Source organism: Pleuronectes platessa, chromosome 9 (assembly GCF_947347685.1).
Source record: "Pleuronectes platessa chromosome 9, fPlePla1.1, whole genome shotgun sequence".
In the NCBI taxonomy this organism is placed as follows: Eukaryota; Metazoa; Chordata; class Actinopteri; order Pleuronectiformes; family Pleuronectidae; genus Pleuronectes; species Pleuronectes platessa.
In genome coordinates this window covers 25,785,544-25,801,884 of record NC_070634.1, presented here as the reverse complement: position 1 = coordinate 25,801,884, position 16,341 = coordinate 25,785,544, and the positions used below count along the sequence as shown (strand labels likewise).

The 16,341-nt window shown below is 41.8% G+C and overlaps 1 protein-coding gene across 2 annotated transcripts; it reads right to left on the bottom strand.

Moving 5' to 3' along the window:
- Positions 1 to 4,949: 4,949 nt before the first annotated feature.
- rgs5a (regulator of G protein signaling 5a) lies at positions 4,950 to 15,543 on the bottom strand. Of its 2 annotated transcripts, XR_008339691.1 has the most exons (6): positions 15,384 to 15,543; positions 14,598 to 14,711; positions 13,179 to 13,240; positions 8,541 to 8,707; positions 6,836 to 7,475; positions 4,950 to 6,801 (listed from the first exon to the last, which is right to left on the bottom strand). XR_008339691.1 is itself a non-coding variant. In XM_053430455.1 (5 exons), the coding sequence occupies exons 1-5, from the start codon at positions 15,425 to 15,427 to the stop codon at positions 7,311 to 7,313; spliced, it is 552 nt and encodes a 183-aa protein (XP_053286430.1). In that variant the 5' UTR covers positions 15,428 to 15,543; the 3' UTR covers positions 4,950 to 7,310. The 2 variants fall into 2 exon arrangements, 1 of the variants encoding a protein (XP_053286430.1); XM_053430455.1 differs by having other exon boundaries at positions 4,950 to 7,475.
- Between the last annotated feature and the right edge of the window lie 798 nt (positions 15,544 to 16,341).

The window sequence follows — 16,341 nt, the reverse complement described above, 5'->3', positions numbered from 1 at the left end:
CAGAAATTAATATCAGTCTTCTTATATTCAGATTCACCAGAGTGGGTGTGCATGGTCTCACCGTTATCCCCACAGGCCGTTTAATCTGAAATTCATATAACAGTATCTTGTGTTGGGTTTATGTTACACAACCCCTGTGTTTGTGTACTTGTCTTCGCCTGCAGCAGCTGCGACACAACAGTCTGGTCCGACTCTCCGGGAATCAAACCTGCTTATCGCTCCGTGGTCGCTCCGTGGGCGCTCCTGTCGCCCCGCCACCCGGCAGCTGCAGCAGCCCGCTAATTAAAACCTGACAGGAGGATCTGCTGCTCTAATGGGATCATGCATGTGAGGAGGCACGTACACACAGGCACATGCACGCCAAGGCCACGTGCACACCCTCAGGATGAACAGCTTGTACGTGCACGTCTGGATCTCTGGTTTGTCAGAGGATAAGTTTTGATAACAGAGTTAAAACTGATTCATCTCATTGTCTGTTTTCTGCTGTGATAACAAAGGTTCAGGGGACAGGAAGTGGTTTTCAGAATAAAAGCTGATACAGGTAGTTTGAATGTAGGATTTCAATGTTTTGCTTTTGATTCTGTCTCAACGTGATTCCTACTTTGCTGCAATACAGAAGGTTGTTGGATAAAGGGAAAGATGGAGGATATGTGTATTCGACAAGTTTGACATAATGACTCAGACTCATTGTTTTGTTCATTTGAACTTTGTCATTTTATTTACTTTAAAAAAAAAACCTTTGTCACCATAGTACGCTGCTGTTTCCTATCAACAGCAGCTTGATGCGTCTCCTCCATGTTAACTGTCGTCACACTGTTACTAGCTTCATATATATATAGGTCATCATGTCTGTTGTGTAATCATCTGTATTTGTGGTTGTTCCCAAATTAGAAGAATGATTTTCACAGTTGAAGAACAGGCCACGAGCAAAATAATGCAACTTTCTGCAGCTGGTCTGAAATCAGATCTCTGCAGAAGATGTAAACAAAGTGAGAGATGTTTCAGATTGATCCAGACGGAGAACAACTCTTTAGCGATGAACTTCTCACACCTGATAATGACTCAGACTAAACTGATATTTCATTTTAGTCTGAGGTGAGAAAGTGCACTTAGAGGAATTTCATGTAATAAGCTGCAGTGATAAAGTAAAGCAGAATTAAGTCGTCCTAACTAGGGTTGCAAAGGGGCGGAAAATGTTTAGTAAATTTACGGAAACTTACTGTAAACTTTCCATGCAATATTAAGCCCGGGAAATTTGGGAATTTTTGAAAAAAAAAATATACGCAATTTAAACGCTGAGCAATAAAAACATCATTCAAAACTCTATTTTAAAGATGCATGTTGAATTTCAACCCTCCACTGTGCATTTCTCCATCACATGCACAGATAATTCCCAGCATCCTTCACTCTAAAGCAGGGCTATTGAGGCCTGCTGTAGTGTGCAGGACTAGTCAGGTAAGTTTAGATGATATTACCGGGGAAAATATATAAGCATGCTGATTGAGGATTGTTCATCTGTCCATCTAGCCTCTTTCTATTCATTTATCCATCAATTGTAAAATAGTTTTACAGACGATTACAATTGTTTGGCCAACTATTTATATCTCTGGCATTGCTTTAGTGTTTTTTACAAGCTTTTTCCCAATCTTATTCTACAAAACACTTCCACGTGCACTATCTCCTGTGTGGAGACATTTCACCCCAGCTAATGTAGAAGGAAAGGCTGTGTACATTTGCAAATACTGTGCAAAGACCTATGTTAAGAATGACACAAAGATGCAGAAGCATATAGTCCAGTGCCCAAAGTTTCTTCAGGGCTCAAATCAGCCTATGACAAAACAAAATGTTTATATTTATGTCTGTATAAGACAAGGTAAATACAGTTAGTATAAATTACCCAAACAATTTCCAGTTTATTCCTGTTTATTCCCATGGAAAGCTTCCAACTTTGAATATTACCGGAATTTTACAACCCTAGTCCTAACTGATGGAGAAAGTGTTGTTTCCCTCTGATCACGCTGTTCCACATTAAACCTGAAGCCTCACACTCATTTATCCTGTGTTAGATGAACCTCATTATGTCCCTGGATCAACTCCTCCTCCGCCTTTAATGAATTCGCTGGTTCAATCTCAGATTCACTTTGGAAGCAGCTTGTTAATCGATGATCTGAGCCTCCTCCTCTGCAGGTGGGATTTCTTCTTCATGTGGAGGAAACGCTCGGCTACAAACACTTCTGAATATCTCAGGTGAAATAATAATAATAATAATAACAAGAGAGACAGGGACGTATCAGAGCTCCCACACTTCTCTGAAGAGCTGGTGTTGTATGTGCACAGGAGACCTGACGATGAGGAGCAGCAGCTGCAGGCAGCAGATCAGCAGCAGATCAGCTGATAAGGAGGATGAAGGCCACCGAGACCAACTGACACTCAGCAGGTGCTGGAAATGAAATCATCTCTCCTCATCTGATCGGAGCCGCGGCAGCGAAGTGAACTCAGGCCGAGCTGTCGTCTCTCGGTGCAGGAGTCATCCATCATCCAGCCCATAAAAACACACACTGAACAAACACAGCTTCAGCAAAAGGGAACAAGTCATGAATCCACGTTTGTTGCCATAAAGGGAGCAGCGGTGATTTCAGAAATTCTCATGTCGGGGGGGGGGGGGGGGGGGGAGAACAACATCAGTTCATTTAGTTCTATTCTCTGGTGAGAAACGATCGTCTGAAGCTCCCATGTTATTCTAATAAAGCTCATCTGGGCTCTTGAGTAAACGTGGGTTGTGTTGACGGCTCAGTCTGATGAGACGTTGACCAGCTCGGGGGACGCACTGTGGGCGTGGCCCCGGAGGGTGCGGCCTGGATGCCTCTGGGGAAAGGACGGACTGTTCTTTTCATTTTATTCACATAACAAGACAGATATAATTTCTTTCTTGAAAATTAAAAAATGCCTCGGAGCTTTGAGATCTCTGTCATCAGAGAGCTGTGGATCGCTGGTGTTTCTAACGAGGAGCTAATCGGGCTCTGAGCTTCCTGAGGCGCCCACACACACCTCGGCCTTCACTGACGCTCCAGTGAACGTCAACAGACATTTATAGCTTTATGATCTAAATCCATCAGCACAAGTATTTTGAGACTCTGGGGAAAACCAATCAGCCTTTTTTTCCCAAAGTCTCGATGCCAGCGAGTCGGTTTAATCTGCGTAGACGTCTGATCACTGGTTTGGATTCTCTCTGGGCGGCGGCCAGGGCAGAAGAAATGGATTAAACTGTAAAAACATGATCGTTGAAACCTTATGAAGAAATGAGAAATTCTTCCTCGTTGTCTTCCGGGAAACATTTGGAGGAAAATCAGATCACGTATCAGAAGAACAATAAAACAGTACTCAAGGTTTTTACAGCTGGAGACTCATCATGAAACAGAGAATTTATTGTGCAATAACATCGTTTTTAAAGTTTTCTCCGGAACATTTGAAATCATCAACTCAACAAAACATTTGTAAGAAATGTCACCGACGTCCTTCGAGGGCCCGAGAGCATGTGACCTTCCTCCGTCTATTTGTAGAAAGTGCGGTAGCGGATGCGTCCGTGTGGAATCTGACAGTGTTTGTGTTGGCAGCCGCTTCCTCAGCTGCATCTGTTTCCACTCGGGCTTCTCACCCTGGTTCCAGTGGAGCACTTTGTTCTCCGGGACAATTCAGCCCATGCAGAAAACAGATCCAGGGACTCGTCTGTGTTCTCGGTCACTTTCCTTGATGGTTTATGAGCGATTGTTTTCGGTTTCCAGTTCGTCTTCCTCAAACATCGCTGGACGAACGCCCAACGTTAGCTGGGAAGTCAGTTAAGGATCCTCTGGTGCAGGATCAACTTCACCTGTGATCTCCAGCCGACCCTTCAGATACCTGCTCAACCCTTAACACCAGTTTCCCTTCATCTGTTCATCCTTGTACCTCATCCCTCAGTACAATGAGCACTATCTTCAGTTCATTCCCCAGACACATCTTTACTTCTATATCTCTTCTTTCTTTACACTTGTATTAAAAACTTAATTTAAGCCTGGTGTAGAGGATTTTCCACTCTAAGACATAATGACAGATTTAACCGATTGTTTATCTTATTGTCGTCAGAACACACACAAGTAAGATCGCACACTTCACAGCGATGATTCAAGAAACTCTTCTTCTGTGTTTTTATGGCAATAGTCAAACAACTTTAAGGACGTTTACCGACACCTTCTGACCTGGAGTGTGGAAAATGTTGTATTTTTACAATTCAAGATCAGTTATTTGTAATTTGTAAACCCCTCACACTTTCGCCATCGACTGGCCTCTAGTCAGAAGAACCCCACGATTGTTGTGTCCAGTCTAAATTTGACTTGCGATATCCTCCAGTGTCCAGCAGCTCTTCCACACGAAGGCCCCTCGTCATCAAATCCCTTTAAACTCGTCATCGTTCCCAGTTGACGTCCTCGTCTGCGTCTTCCACATGTTCGGCTCCTCCTTGTTATTTGTTTGCTCCCAGTTATGCACCCGTCACATTTCAGAAACTTCTGAAACTCGCCCACACGCACGATGAATTCTCCTGATATTTCTTTCTTGTGTTCTCACATTGACTCACTTTGAAATTTCACATAAACCTTAAATAGGGATCTGGTAGGAAAAGATGTGCAAAATGTCCGAAGCAGATTAATCAGATATTTGTGTTCTCAGATTCAGACCCTAAGGAATCTTTCAGGAACATGTCAGTGGAAAACATGCAAACTCCAAACAGGAAGCCCTGATTGGCCGGCAGGATCTAACAAAGAACCTTCTTGCTGTGAGTTCTAACCGCTGCACCACCGTGCCGCCAAGAATCCAGTCATGTTCACTCTCTGGGACATTTCTCCTCTTCTATTACATACACAAAATATATTATCATGAATCTTATGAAAGAAAAACAAAGTGACAAATGAAAATCTGATGTTTCCTCCTTTATACCAGAGATCAGACTCCGCTCCAGCTGCATTCAGAGAATCAAGGCTTCAACTTAAAGTCGATATTTACACGCAAAAATAAATACATCTTCAGGAGTTGTATGCATATATTTTTCTTTTTATGTGGTCCACTCCAAAACATACACGTGAGGCTACATGGGATAATATGTACTCAGCACTGTTAAAGCCCTTATGGGTATCGACTGTGGTTCTGATGCATGTGAGGGTAAAGACACCAGACTGGTTAATCTGTGTCACGGGAAACCATCAATGCAGTTGAAAGAGAATTTAACTTTATGATAATCTAAACAAATACATCACCCATCACCCCCCCGATCTGTGACGCTTTAAATTCCTGGATTATTTATAGTCATGGCAGCAATAAGAGCTTTAAAAAAATGCTGAGTATCGATATAATGTTCATTTAATGTAGAAGATTAAATCATTAACAGAGTAAATATATCATCATGAACTTAAAGTGTATATTTATTTAACTTTTCAACATCGCTCACAAGCTCCAGCTCCTCCATCACATCGGCCTCAGCTCGGTGGAGATCAGGTGAACATCAGTGATCAGTGACAGTTTACACTCGTGAATTATAACGTGTGGTTGTTTGTGAAGTGTTTACGGTTGTGAAATAATATGAAAACTACGTAAAACAATGGATTTTTTTATAATGTGTGATTATTTTCAGCTTCCCTAAACTTTCCTTCTTGATTAATAACGTGACTTTAATTAAAATGAGCTCAGGTGAAACCTTTACTGTCGGAGTGCGGCGCCGAAACCTGCAAGTTCTGTTTCCCATGTTTTGTTTTGTACTCGTGAACCAGGTCGACGGCTGATTTGACCTCCGCCAAGGTCGTTGATTTAGATTGTTCTTTTGCCGACTACACATTTTCCATTAAACTGGGTGAGAGGATGGAGCATGGGCCAAGAAGGAGCTCATTAAATTTGGGTGGATGTTCGATCTGATCACATTTCTTGTTCGGTTACTGGTACCACTTCTTTATTTCCGAGCAATAACAATGAAAACCTAAAAAAAAATGAACGAATTCAGCAGAAAAACCTAAAAGTGCTTTTAATTTGAAACAGGTACAGGAAGTGTTGCACATATCTGTGTGTGAGTGACATATTCAACATCCAGTGTTGCTGTAATAATAATAATAATAATAATAATCATTTAAAAACATGCATATTCAAGGGGTTGGGCTGTGTTTGATTGGATCAGAGGAGACAGTTGGGCCTCGGCGGAGGTTTTGCGCTCTGCTGAGGAATTCATATTTGGCCCGGACACGTACAGTTCGATGCACCACATGGGAAAAAGACCTTTCTCTGTATAAACCACAGCTCTGCTCACGTCTCTTCCTGAGATCCCCTCCCACTCCATGTTCCCATCTTAGCGACTTGCAGTTAAGTGGCGGCCGAGAGCTCGACCCGCCGAGCCGACTCGTCCTCACTGTTCTCAGGAAACGCTCTCTCAGGGCGCCGCGCCGCCAGCAGGGCTCATTAGTCATGCAGCGAATATTCCGGGACGCCGGGCTGCAAGTTGGTTTATTAAAATGACAAAATATTTGGTCCTAGCTGGAATTTATTCAGGGAATCTGCTGGTTTACAATAAATGACTCCCGACTTTGAGTTTCCCATTTATTTTAGTTGGAGATAATTTCCGTCCGTGGCACTCGACTCTGCTTCTGGAGTTCTTGAGAAAAGCACGAGGCTCTTAACAGTCACGCTGATATAAGTCTTCAATAAGGGAAGCCTGGTTTTTTGGTTTTAGCTGCAGAATAATTTAATATTTATTAATCTTTTTATATGAATTTATATGTAATAAAGCTGCTGAATGGTTTCTATTCAGTCACAAGTAAACATTTGTGTTTTTCGGGGGGGATCAGCTGATATCTGGGGGCCCCCTTCTTTCCCGCCCCTGGAAAGAAATATGGAATTTGTCGTAAAATATATTGTTATATGTTTCTCTGGCCTTTTCTCATTTAAATAAAAAGATAAAAGATATAATTTTCAGTTTTCTGTATTTTCTCGTGTGTGTGTGTGTGCGTGTGTGTGTGTGTGTGTGTGTGTGTGTTGGAGGGGGAGGGGGATATTTCAAATGGCAGTCGGTCCTTTTAGCTCAGTTTCAAAACGTTGAATTTGAAATATAAGTTTTTCAACTTTTAGTTTGTTTGTAAAATAAAAGTCTTTGGTTCTCATGCGCTCAAACACAGCGGTGGTTTATTCGAAATATTCAGATTAAAGAAAATGTATAGAATTAGTTTCCAAAACATTTGATTAACTGCTGTTTGAAACCTCCCCACCCCCCCCGCCCCGCCTGCTCCTCAGCCTCCTGCTTAGTTGACCAGGAGCTCCTGGTACTGGTCGGAGCGGAGGAACCGGCCGAAGGAGTCCTTCTCCATCAGGGCGTGGATCCTCTTCTGGGCCAGGTCGAAGGTCGCGGGGGAGAGGTCCACCAGGTTCCTCAGGGTCACGTCCTTGGTGAAGTGGTCAATGTTCACCTGCGGCAGGAGGAAGAGGAGGAGAGCTGCTGTCAGAGACGACTCAGGGGAAGAGGAGAGGAAGAGGAGGAAGAGAGCTCTTCATCGTTAATTTAAATATCAACACAAATGAGCTGCAGCACTGATCTGAGTCACTTTCTGAATCCAGGGGAGGAGACGACAGAAATGCAACTGGTTTCCAGTCGGACTTTCAACTTTCACTGGGCCACTTCCTTCCCGTGTGTTTGCTCTCACTCCCGCTCGCTGGTATCAAGCTGTGCTTTATTGCCGTGGCTCGTTTATGGCCACGTGTGTGTGGACATTAACCTTTATCAATGCACATATTTGCTGTCACTCAAAACAACTTGTTTTCCACTAGAATAACATGATGATGATGATATTTATGGACTCACACACTCACTCTGGTGGTTTAGAACCTTGTTTTGACTCCACACGGTTCTAAATGAGGTGCTCGTGTTGGGTTTGAACCCATTGGTCATTGTTAAGGCTCATTTCTTTAAATTAAATTATTAAAAAACCTTAGAAACTCGAGGTGTCAGGTCCCTGTGTGTGTTTCCTCTTCAGAAGTCACTGGTCTTCATGTTTCTCTGGTCGCTGCAGAGTCTCAGAACATTCTCTGTCTGTGACCTCATGTGTTTATACTCCAGCTCTCCTGTAACTCTCCTCCACTCACTAGTCACCTGATAAAAGATGTTAACTCTCACTGAATGGAAACTGTTGACTAAGCTTCACTCACTGACTCATTTCAGGGTGAAACGTTCAAATACGCTCCTCGATAAAAATCTCTTTTGTGGAGGGATTATTGAAAGTTTGTATATTTAATATTTGGAAATCTACATCTTTAGAGAAGCTGCGTGTCTGCATTCATCAAACTGCTTTGAGGATAATTGAGGCAGAGCAGGAAAAGCACAGAATCAATCAATTTAAAAAGAAGGAATCTCTCCTTGTGTTGCGGTTCTTTAGAGTTTATATCCGACTGATTGTTGAAAGTGAGAATTCAAACTTGAAATGTTAGCATGAGTCGTATAAAGCTGAAACAACTAGGGAGTAATTTAGGTCCCTGACCTCTCTGGGTCCCTCGGACTGGATGAAGTCTTCGTAGATCTTCTTGGCCTTGGCGGCCATCTTGGCTGGGCTCTTGGTCTTCTTGAAGTCCTCGCAGGCCGTCCAGAACTCGATGTTCTCCTCGCTGAACTCGGACTGAAGGAAGCTACGGAAAGCAGCCAGGCCGTCTGAGGGAGGGAGGAAGAAGAGAAGACACAACAGATGAGATGAAGAGATAATAAGAACATGATGACAAAGACCAAATGACGTTTGTGTGGCACGTCAAACACACACGACTAAATGAAACGAGGCGTTCAGTGACCATCTGGAAATCTGTCTCCCTCTTATATTACAGAGGGTTTCTATTTTCATGCCCCTCAGGTTTTGAAGGTGTCTAACTTTAGCCGTTCAGTTGAATCTAAGCCTCTTCGAAAAACTGTTTGTCACTAATGCTAATTGTTTATTCCTTCTAATAAATGACCAGTGAGAAGACTTGACCCTCAATAAACATCTTGTTTTCCAAATCTCCTCCTGGATTGTGCGTGTGAGAGGAGCCGAGGACTCTGAGAGACCTGCTCCTCCTGCCGCCCTCTCACAGGCTGGATGTCAGATATCACGTAGGCACCGCGGCTCTCTTTCCATAACAGTCCTGTCGTGTTTGAACAAAGTCATTACAGAGCGTTTATAACACAGAGCAGGCCGGAGGAGCCGTTACTCTACCAGAGGCGTGCCTGAGAGCTTTTATTACACACGATTTACAGACGGGAGAACGATGGGAAAACAAAAAGCAAAACACAAACTTATAAAAGTGGGATGATAATCGTGTTTGTATCGAGCAAAGAGCCGTGTGATAAAAGTAAAGGATTGTTACCATGGTGGAGAAATAAAAACCTATTTAGTGGAAAATAATTAGACGACAATTCAGTCGACAAAAACAGACGATGACATTTTGAAAGTGTGTTGGTGCGTGTGTGTGTCCGGGGGGGGAGAATCTAAAGTTCGATTTGCACAAAAGCAAAAGTGTTTATCCCAAATTGAGGTTTGATGAAAACAATCTCTCATTTGAGCTGAGAGCTTTGTAATTGGACACAAAGCCAGAGAAAGGTCTCATTGTGTGACGGAGCATGTGCTGCAGACGATAAGCTGCGGCCTCGAACTTTTATCTCACATCTAAACGCCCACTTTGGTTCAGAATAGAAATAACGAGTCGCAATCAAGCTGCTTTTTCCTTGAAAAAAAAGACCTTCAGCACAAGGACACACAGACACACACACACACACACACACACACACACACACACACACACACACACAAACACAAAGGATTAATGACAATCCTGTCTGTGTTTCAGACCCACAACAAACAATTGGTCCTCTCATGCAGTGATTTGTTTTGTAATATTTTGACCAACAGTGAGTTTTAATGCAACTTTTTAACTAGTTTCAGACTTTATTATTAACAGTTATTATTCAAATATATTAATAAAGGTATTGGAGAGAGCAGGAAAGAAGAGAGACTCTATATAAAGATGGATGACAGCTTCATCTCCTCCTGGTGGCTGGCCACAGTATAGGTCTTAAACCCTGCCTCCTCCATGTAAGTGGATGGGACATGATTAAGGGGGGGGGGGGGGGGGGGGGTAATTTCAACATATAATGTCATTGGTGTAATAATAAACTGTGCCATTCTACATATATTTACATACATACATACGTAAATACACACACACACACACACACACACACATACCTACATATATACACACATATATTGATATAGTAAAATAGAGCTACTACTAATATTACAAGAGTATTTGCAGAAGTATAATATAATATAACATTCTTCTACAAGTGCAGCCTTTATCTGACAGTAGCCATTTGTTGTTTCAAAATAAACATGACATTATGCTGTTTTGCTGTAGAGTGGATGTGTGTGTGTGTGTGTGTGGGGGGGGGGGGGGGGGTAGCTCTACATGTGAGGTGCAATAACTCTCATGAGAATTAAAAAGAAAGAGGCGATAAAGATTCACGTTAAAGTCTCAAGTCGATACGTGATCCTGTGGCGGCAGTTTGCAGCAAGTTGCCATAAACCAGCTCTGGTGGAATCATCTGGACTTTTCCCCGGAGACGTTACCATAACATGACCTCTGCAGCCCGGGATACACAAACAGACCCACACACACACACACACACAGACCCACACACACACACACACACCTCTCTGTCCTCTGAAGGAGCCACTTAGGAACATCTCCTGCCACCCACCGAGCTCGTTGCTCCGTTCACATTGTGTCGCTAAGATCTGCTCTGGGGTCTGTTTCCGTATTAGCAGCGCAGCTCACTCGTAGCACGAAGCCTCATTAAGGAGTTAATCATCGGTCCTGCTGGTTGTCAGGGTCCCTGTGCACTTTGTGAAGTAAACACTGGAGCTGCTGCTGCTGCTGCTTGGTTTCTGGAATAAATCACGGTGAATGTAAACTCATCTGCTGGAAATTAAGATTGTGACTATTTCAAGTTGACAGGATTCTTCTGAATCTCTTCATCGGGCAGATTTATTGTTCTGATCACATAATCCAAATTAAATATGTTCTCAACGTCCATGTAAGAAACACAGATTGGTCAAGTTGTTTTAAGAAGCAGGTGAAAAACACCAGGTTTCTTATTTGATCTTAAAAAGTCTTAAATATGCATCTTAAGTACATTAAGGACTTTGTTATGTAAAAGTTCATTAACGCTAGATTTTTTTTTTAAGAGCAACCTTTTGCCATATTGTTTATTTAATGCTCTTTCTCAATGATTCAGATATTATTATGCTGTGATAATTATTCTCAGTTATAAATAATAGTGTCTTGATTCATTTTGGTCCTATAAATTCTTATATCTAACCTGCTAGAAGCTGCAGAGTCGCTGATTAGAGACGTGTTTGTTTGGTTCCCCCGAGTTCCTTGACACCAATTAGATATCGACACACAATACAAATAAAGAACGAGCAAACATCTTGCTATGGAAACCAGATCCTCACAAGTGTGTTGTTCCTCAGTCCGCTGGACAAAGAGCAGACGTCAGAATCAGTAAGAAGCTCCGGCCGGGTGTAAAATAATGAGGCTTTGCTGTGGTGCACGTCATTTACTTCTTTACCTCAGTGTGTGTGTGTGTGTTTGTGTGTGTGTTTGTGTGTGTGTCATTCAAAGACACAAAGATGCAGCTGCAGTTCATCGAGTGCATTTCCTGGTTTGTCTTCACGCCCGTGGACTCGTCGACTTCCTGGTAATTTGCTGCCGGCTTTAACAAAAACTCTTTAATCGTGTAAAACAGATAAAGGACGTTAGATCTGAGATATAATGAAAAGTCAACAGGAAGAGCTTCACTTCCTGTGGCGGAAAAACTGTGGGATTAAACTTTGATCCGTGGAGTTCGCTTCACATACGAGAAGACGTGGAGGATGAGACAGCTCCCAAAAGAGAAGCCCAAACATCTTCATCCCCCCCTGGTGGCTGGCCGCAGTACAGGCCATACATGTCACCTCATCCATGTTAGCAGATGGGACAGCACGGAGCAAAATCCTCGTTAAATATATTTGTTTCTGTCATTTTAGGTATCAGGTTCGAGCGTGACATCCTCCAGTCCACTTTCAGGTTTATTCAGAGAATCATAATGAATTTGGATGGAAATTTAAATCTCAATGCAAATCCGCTGAAAATAAAGTTGTTTGCATGAGCGGTCGAACAGAGCCGACCAAGTTCTGACACCTCGGTGGTGTTTTCCCCGGGTCTGACATCTGTGATGACTGGATTTCCATGATTTTGGAGAAGTATCCTCACATATGGAAATTTTGTCCACGGAACTCTACAGCACCTTTGTTCTGCTGCCGTGTCACTGGCACGACTCCCCCCTCAGGCCAAATGGACATAAACACGATTGTACTTGTTGTTTTCTTCGGTTTTGAATCTCTGAACCCTGCATGTCCCTCTTCTTCAGAGTAGAAGCTCCATTTAAATTACTGCTTTAATCAGTGACAACGAGTTCAAACCGGATTCCATCGGTCTGTAAATGTTCCCATTGGCATATCGGTTGTACATTCCGGTGGCAAAAATGTTTTTGTATGTTTTGCAATAAGTTTATAGCCTTTTGGGAATGTGGGGGATTGCCAGGCATTTATCTTTCCCCCCAGCTACAGAGCTGGGCATGAGAGTCAAACTGGTTATTGCCTATTTTCTGAAGATTTGGGATCAATATTGCTGGATGCATGGACCCAAGGGGAGACATTTCTTTTTTGAATTGGTTTCTTTATGGCTGTATGGATGTCATGTTGAATATTAGGAGAACACTGTTGTTGTCTTTGGTTGTGAATCGGCCTCTTGACGCTGCTACAGAGCTGCTAAGATCACCTTGGGTTTCCAGTGCACTTCAAAAGGTTGAGCATTAAAGAGAAGTGCATATATTAAAAAGTTAATATAAAGTAAGTATAAAAATATGTGTTTATTGGTATTCATGTTGAGCTTGGAGCTAGGCAGGGTATTATTTAGGTGTTATCACCAGGGAATTAACTGTGTGTGTGTGTGTGTGTGTGTGTGTGTGTGTGCAAGTGAAAGAGAGAGAGAGAGAGAGAGAGAGAGAGAGAGAGAGAGAGAGAGAGAGAGAGAGAGCGGGGTAGACCTACAGTTGTTGGTCAGGACTCGGTCCAGACACTCGCGCCACTGAGCCGCCTCCTCCGGAGCAGGCCTGTGCACAAAACACCTCAGATCAGCAAAACTGGTCAGAAATCAACCAAACAGTTAATAAACACGAGTTCACAAACTGAATTCTTCTCCAGTCTTTGCAGTTATTTCCATCGAGCTGCTGCTATTTAGTGTTTTCACCACATTTTGCCAACTGTCAGGTGAAAATACTTTTAAGATCCACTTTGATTTAAGACTAAGAAAGTGGCATCAACAAGTTTCCAACACAGACCAGGGATGCGTCTCTTCTTATGATCTACGACTTGTTTTCATGTAAACGATCCTCTACGTGTTTAAATCTCCCTACAGCCAGCGGGTTGTTAACATCCACATGTTGTGAAGAATGATCTCACAGAACCAGACTGTGTCGTCTGATCTCTGCTGTGAGATCTGCGTCTGGAAACCGTCCTGTGATGGATCACCTCTGCTCATGTTCGTGTGTCCGAGCTTCTGGACTCGGAGCTGAGACTCCAAACACAGTTTAACAGACGGAGGTAAAGAGGATGTGAGAACCGTGGCTGCTCTGTCAACTTCAGGAGAAACTTTTGCTTTTCGATTTGAGAAAGTTTTCATCTCAGCAGATTTGATATTAATCTATTTTTCTTTTATCTTATCTTATTGTTGTTATTGGTATTTTGATGTTTTTATTCCATGTTGCTGTTTTCTTGTTGTAATTTTTGTTTTGTGACGCACTTGTTGTTTTAAATGTGGAATATAACACATATAGCGTACACCGGGTGAACAGAGGAGCTGAACCAAGTGTAATATTATCTTAACTGTGCAAGATTAACATGTGCAATGTTACTGTTGTCCAATATAACTGAGTATATATACTCATTTATACTTTAATCTATTTATGTTTAGTTTTTACATGTATTTATGAGACTGTAATGTGTCACACTGTTTATCTGCAGCACTTGGACACTTTGCAATGACAATAAAGGCTTTGAATTGAATAGACTGTTTTAAAAAAACTATTTTAAGTGAAAAGCGTTAACTAAAATTGGTTTAATTATTATTCGGTAGTGAGGAAAAAAACGAATATTTTAATAAAATAAATGTCATCATATATGGCGGTATCTGAGGGATTTGCCAGAATGGTGTAAAGTGTTTATTAAATGACATTATGTGACGTTTGTGAGTCACAACTTTCAGTCTAACGCTCAGGTTCTAAGTTTAAATGCATAACTTTTTCATTATGTGGAAAAAGTTCTGAAGTGTGAGATGTGAGGAGACTTCACATCTCACTGGTCTGCATCTGGAAACCTTTAACATCCTCTTAATCCTCACGTCTTCTACCTGCTCGAGGGCCCCTGCTCTGCCCCCGTCTCTAAATCTGGTTAAAATCTTCCCTCACTCACTTCTGCAGCTTCTCCGGCTTCTTCTCCGGCTTCTCCGGGTACTGGATGATGAGGTCGATGGCATTTTCCGGCTTCTGCAGGAAAACTCCCAACTTCGACTTGATCTCCTTGGCCCTGCGTGACAGAAAACAGGCTCGTTGTGACAAAGTCTTTCTTCCAACCCCTCGGGTGTGAAAGCAGAAATAATAACTCAGTCGTGATGTTTATCTGAGAATTCCTGATATCTAATCATCCTCTTCCCAGCACGACTCTGTTTACACGAGTAACTGAAGTGACTCAGGTGTCAGATTTGTCAAGTTTGAAAGATATTTAACACCAAACACAACAAGAATCTGAGTTTTCTACCAAAAAGGAGGTGAACCAGGAGGAAGAGAAGTAGTTCATTATATAAACATGAATATATTGTTATGACACTTACAAGTTTTACAGATTTTTTAGATTTAAACTTCAAATCTTTGCCGATTTAAAAATGTCCCAGCTTTACAGCTACATAAAAAGTAAAGTAAAAACATATTTAATTCATTAGAAATGTGTTTCTGTATCAGCTCAAATTTCTGTCAAAATAAAAGCACAAAGAAAACCGTAAGAAAACTGGTGTCACACATATGAAATATTGGTATTAAGGTGATAAAGACTTTGCATAAACAGAAAAAAAACTTCACCTGTGACACCAGCGTGGATTTAAAATAACTTAAAATCTTCAGAAGTTTACAGCACAGATCCACACCAGAGTAAATCTCTGTCTAAAGACATGGGACAGCAGTAAGGTGAGGATGCAGGTCTCACCTCTCCCGGCAGGTCTGGGGTAAGGCAGCTAATCCTCTGCACATTTTCCGTAGGTTTCAGACGCAGAACTTTAAAAATAGAAGTTAGTTTTTCCTGTTGTCACACTGTGAGTCTCAGAGTCACTTTTCTTTTCTGACTCTGGCTCTCAACACGCCGGAGTTTTATACAGAAGAACGCCCTCTGGGCTCTGGGCCAGTGGCTACGAGCCAATCAGACGGAAGTGTGTGTGTGCAGCCGAGGGGAAGGGCGGATGTGAGCCGACGTCTGGTTTGAAGTTTCAATTAAGCAACAGATCCGGGACCAGTGTGCAAACAGCACCTGGAGTTTTCCCTGAGTTCAGATCTGCAGGACTCATATCTTCTTGTTTTTGTTTTTTTTAATAATCTTATACATTCCTGAATTAATCTTCAAATGGTCAATAGCTTTTTCTATTTTACTGCTTTGCGGTGCAACTATTTAATTACAACAGAAGTAACAGTGTCATCAACACATGCTGCACATCAACAAGTTGTTCTGAGTATATTTGGATGTTAGAAGTGTTTGGACACTGAAAACTCAAACGAATCTGAACCTGCTCTTTAAGTTTCCAGTGTCACAACATCAGTCGACCGCTTCAAGCACAGTAAACAAGTCTAACATTATAACTGCTGGGGGGGTTTTTTGTAAGATTTCTGTTGAGTAAACTTTACAAGGTCAGTCAGGAGTCACATTCTGATGATGACACAATAAATAATATCTTATTTTTCAGTTCAAATCAACTTTCCAATGACAAAGTTTCCTTTTCAACATTTTCCTTCTGTTCTTTAAAAACGATCAGAAAACATACTTTGAGTTTGATTGTTATTTACTTTTAAAGATTTTCTTGTTTTCATGTATTATATAGCACATTGTTACAGTTTAAATGCTGTATGATTATTTTTTTAATATAACTTTTATTCAATTATTATTTCAAGGCCTT